Source organism: Chrysochloris asiatica, unplaced genomic scaffold (assembly GCF_000296735.1).
Source record: "Chrysochloris asiatica unplaced genomic scaffold, ChrAsi1.0 scaffold00314, whole genome shotgun sequence".
Classification (NCBI taxonomy): Eukaryota; Metazoa; Chordata; class Mammalia; order Afrosoricida; family Chrysochloridae; genus Chrysochloris; species Chrysochloris asiatica.
In genome coordinates, this window is record NW_006408832.1 from 2,439,140 (window position 1) to 2,443,507 (window position 4,368).

A 4,368-nucleotide genomic window follows, 5' to 3' on the forward strand; every position below is an offset into this window, starting at 1 on the left:
AAAAAAATTATTAAAAAAACACAGGGAATGGAAGCAAATTCTGTTTAGTGATGATGTATGGAAGAGACTGTAATCATTGCAGTGAAATGATGGTGTAAAGCTGATGTTCTCCTGTGTAAACTGTCACTCAGTTCACAATAAAAACTTTAAATAAATAAAAAAAAAGAGCCAATGATACTGAAGGAAGATGTCAAAGGTGCATTGAAGGCTCTGGCAAAAAAAAATAAGTCTCCAGGAATTGATGGAATACAAATCGAAATCTTTCAACAAACTGATATGGCACTGGAGGCACTCACTCATTTATGCCAAGAAATTTGGAATACAACTACCTGGCTAACTGACTGAAGAGGTCCATATTTGTGCCTGTTCCAAAGAAAGGTGACCCAGTGAAATGTGCAAGTCAACAGACAATATCATTAATATCTCATAGAAGTAAAATTTTGCTAATAATAATCCAAAAACCACTGCAATCGTACATTGACAATGAACTGCTAGAGGTTCAAGTCGGATCCGGGTGAGGACGTGGAAGTAGAGATATCACTGCTGATATCAGATGGATCTTGGCTGAAAGCAGAGAATATCAGAAAGATGTTTACATCTTTATTGCTTTGCAAAGGCTTTCTTTCAATTGTGTGTGCCACCACAAGCTATGGACAAAATTGTGAAGAATGATTATTCTGGAACACTTAATTGTGTTCACGAGAAGCCTCTACATAGACCAAGTAGCAGTTCTTTGAACAGAACAAGGGAACACTGATTGGTTTAAAATTAGGAAAGGTGTGTGCCAGAGTTGTATTTTTCCACCATACTTGTTCCATCGCTATGCTGAGCACATAGTCTGAGAGTATGTGAAGAAAAATGTGGCATCAGGATTGGAGGAAGACTCATTAACAACCTGCAATATGCAGATGATACAACCTGCTTGCTTAAAGCCAAGAAGATTTATAATACTTACTGATGAAGATAAAAGCCTTGAGTTTGGATTGCACCTCAATGTAAAGAAGACAAAAATCCTCCCCACTGGACTAATAAACAACTTCCATATAAATAGAGAAAATATTTAAGTTATCAAAGACTTCAGTTTGCTCAGATCAACCATCAACAGTCATGGAAGCAGCAGTCAAATTAAACGACATATTACATGATACAAATCTGTTGTACAATACTTCTTGTAAATATTGAAGCCAAAGATGTCAGTTTGAGGACTAAGGTGCTCCTGACTGAAACTAAGATATTTTCAATGACCGTATATGCATGTGAAACCTGGACAAGGAATAAGGAAGACCGAAGAAGTATTCATGCCTATAAAACATGGTGTTGGTGAAGATCATTGGGTATGCCATGGAATTCCAGAAGAACAAACATCTATCTTGGAAGAAGAATAGCCAGGATGCTCGTTAGGAAACACGGAAGGAGAGACTTAGTCTAATCTACTTTGGACATATTATCAGGAGGAATTCCCTCAAGAAGGACATCATACATGGTAATGTAGAGGGTCAGTGAAGAAGAGGAAGACCTTTAATCAAATGAACTGACACTGTGGCTGCAACAATTGGCTGAATCATATAAATGATTATGAGGATGGTGCAGAACTGAGCCGTGTTTTGTTTGGTTGTACATGGAATTGCTATGAATGAGAACTGCCTCGACAACACTTAACAACAGCAACATCATGGCAATATTATCCTCATAAAGTTGCCTATCAAATGAATTTCTAAGTGATGACTTATGATTTGTGTTTAGTAAGAGTGTTCAAGTTGAACTCAGGTAAAACATTTTAACTCACCAGTTATGTTACAAAATACCAAGAAGGGTTCCAGAGGGCCGCTGCCATCTGGGTCCACATGGTAGACTCCCGAGGAATTGCCCTTGTGTTTGTAAGCCTCACATGACTGCTCGTAGAGGGCTGGAAAGAAACATCTACTGTGAGAGAGGGAAAGGAGCAAATGAAGTTCTCAGTATTTCATTAGGAGACAGTGAAGTCCAAATATTGACTATGTTGTTATAATCAATATTTACCCACCCAGTGAAAAACTGGCCACATCTGAAATATACAAACGTTTTTAAGTTTGTGTGCAGGATAGAAGATAGAAAAAACAAGTGCTGAAAATATTTTTAATCTCTGAAGTTAAATAAAAGGAGCTCTGGTAGCGTAGTAGTTACGAATCGGGCTGCAAATCGCAAGGTCAGCAGTTTGAAACTACCAGCTGCTCCGCGGGAGAAAGAGGAGGCTTTCTGCGCCCATAAAGATTTACAGCCTTGGAAACTCTGTTCAGGGTCACTATGGGTCGGAACCGACTCGACGGCACTTAACAACAACAATAACAAAGTTAAATAAAGTCATCTAGCCTAAAGGGAGTCTTAGTGTGACTCTGTGCATGAATGTATTGGACTGCAAAGTTGGTTTGAACCACAATGTTGGCGGTTCAAGCTCACCAGTTGCTCCTCAGAAACTCTCTGCAGTGTTACTATGGGCTGGGACTGACTCAACAGCACTTAACAATAACAATAACAATAACTAGCCTAAAGAGAAATGTGGTTTTGTTATATTTTGTGTTACAAGTAAATAAATTATGAGTGTTTGCATGTTAAGGGCTTATTCACAAGTATAATGTATTTCTAGAGGTCTTGAGTGTAGAAATGGTCAATGCACTTGATCACTAACCAAAAAGATGGAGATTCAAGTACACTCAGATGTGTCCTCAGAAGAAAGCTCTGACAATATACTTGCAAAAAATCATCCATTGAAAATCGTAGGAAGTACAGTCCTTCTCTGGTACACATGGAGTTACCATGAGCTAGGACCATCTCCACAGCAAGTGGCCTTAATTTCATATCTTTTCTTAGTGGCACAGCATATATTATTTGGATGAGTAAACATATATATGGTTTGTGAACCTCAGCATTATTAAGATTTGGGTCCCAGTAACTACATTGCCGTCTCACACACACACACACACACACACACGTATATGTGGCACTGTAGGATAAAGCACTAGACCACATGTTGCTTTGAACCACAAGATTGGTGGTTAGAACTCACCAGCTGCTCTTTGGAAAAACCTTATACAGGGTCACTATGGGTCAGAACCGACTCGACAGCACTTAACAACATACAGGGTTACTGTGAGTCAAAACCGATTCAATGGCAGTTACCAACAGTAACAACAAAACACATACATACATGCATTCCATATCTTCTTCCCTCTCCCAATACCCAAATTAAAAATAAAGCTTTAACAACTTCAGTTTAATTGGACATTAAACTTTAATGTCCATCTGACCTCATTTCGCACGGTGCTCTCACTAATCAGTTACTCTAGGTTAGCCAAACTTTTACTGTCCTCTACTTTATCCACTAAAAACTATAGCAAAGTCAGTTGTTAACTCAACCATGAGCCACAGTTGAAAAGGGCATATTTTTAATCTTCTGAATGTTTTTCTTTGAAAATATATTTTATTTGACGTTCCTGATGACAGTTGCACAAGGATAATTAGCCTGTCAAAACTTCCATACAAGAATAATTAAGCTGTCTGGTTTGTGTACTATTCTATGTCAGGTGGCTTGGAGAAAATAGAGAGGTAGAAGACATGGCCCTCAAGAAGTCTCCTGCCCTCTGCTCAGGCCTCTGGTCCCCAAATGTCACCAATCTATAATGAGGCATGGCATGGAGAGAGAGACCTTTCTCCTGACCCCTCTCAGTTTGTCAGGGGATAGGGAGTGGGTAGAATTCCCCTGCTGACGTGGTAGAATAATGTGAACTATGGACTGATCCTGCCTTGGTTTCCCCCTCATCTTGCCTTTACAGAGGTCTCCAGGACTGGGATTCTGGGTTATGAACCCAAATCCTCTCTGAAGATCACATGATGAGACCTTAGATAATTCAATATTCTTTAAAATCAAGCTCCACCATCAGGAAGGACATTGTGCCAATTTCTGCCCACTGTCCTCCATAAGGATCAAATTTTTAAAAATGTGCCAACATTACATCAAGGTATTGATTCTGGGTGATGATAATTATCTCCAAGGACAATTGGCAATGTCTAGAGACATTTTTGGTTTTCACTACTGGATGTGGGGGTAGTGTTACAGGAATCTAGTGAGTAGAGGCCAGGGATCCTTCTAAATACTCTGCAATGCAGTTACTGGGTCCCAAATGTTAGCAATGCTGAGGTTGACGAACCATGCATCAAAATGAAGACCAACAGGAGAAGGTAAGTTATAGTACTGTCTCTGTAAAATAGGGATTTTAGTAGCACCTAAATCCTAGGGCTTTACATTGAGATGTAATCCATACCAAAGGCTGTGCTCTTTGATCTTCATCAGTAAATGTTTTAAGTCCTCTTCACTTTCAGCAAGCAAGGTTG

At 39.3% G+C, this 4,368-nt stretch overlaps 1 protein-coding gene across 1 annotated transcript in view; it reads right to left on the reverse strand.

Annotated features, from left to right (window-relative positions):
• Positions 1 to 4,368, reverse strand: part of LOC102840927 (contactin-associated protein-like 4-like) — a 240,683-nt gene that overhangs the window by 86,511 nt on the left and 149,804 nt on the right. Inside the window, exon 11 of the mRNA XM_006875240.1 lies at positions 1,787 to 1,906. Within this exon, the coding sequence (XP_006875302.1) occupies positions 1,787 to 1,906 (120 nt within the window). The remainder of the gene's footprint in view (positions 1 to 1,786; positions 1,907 to 4,368) is intronic.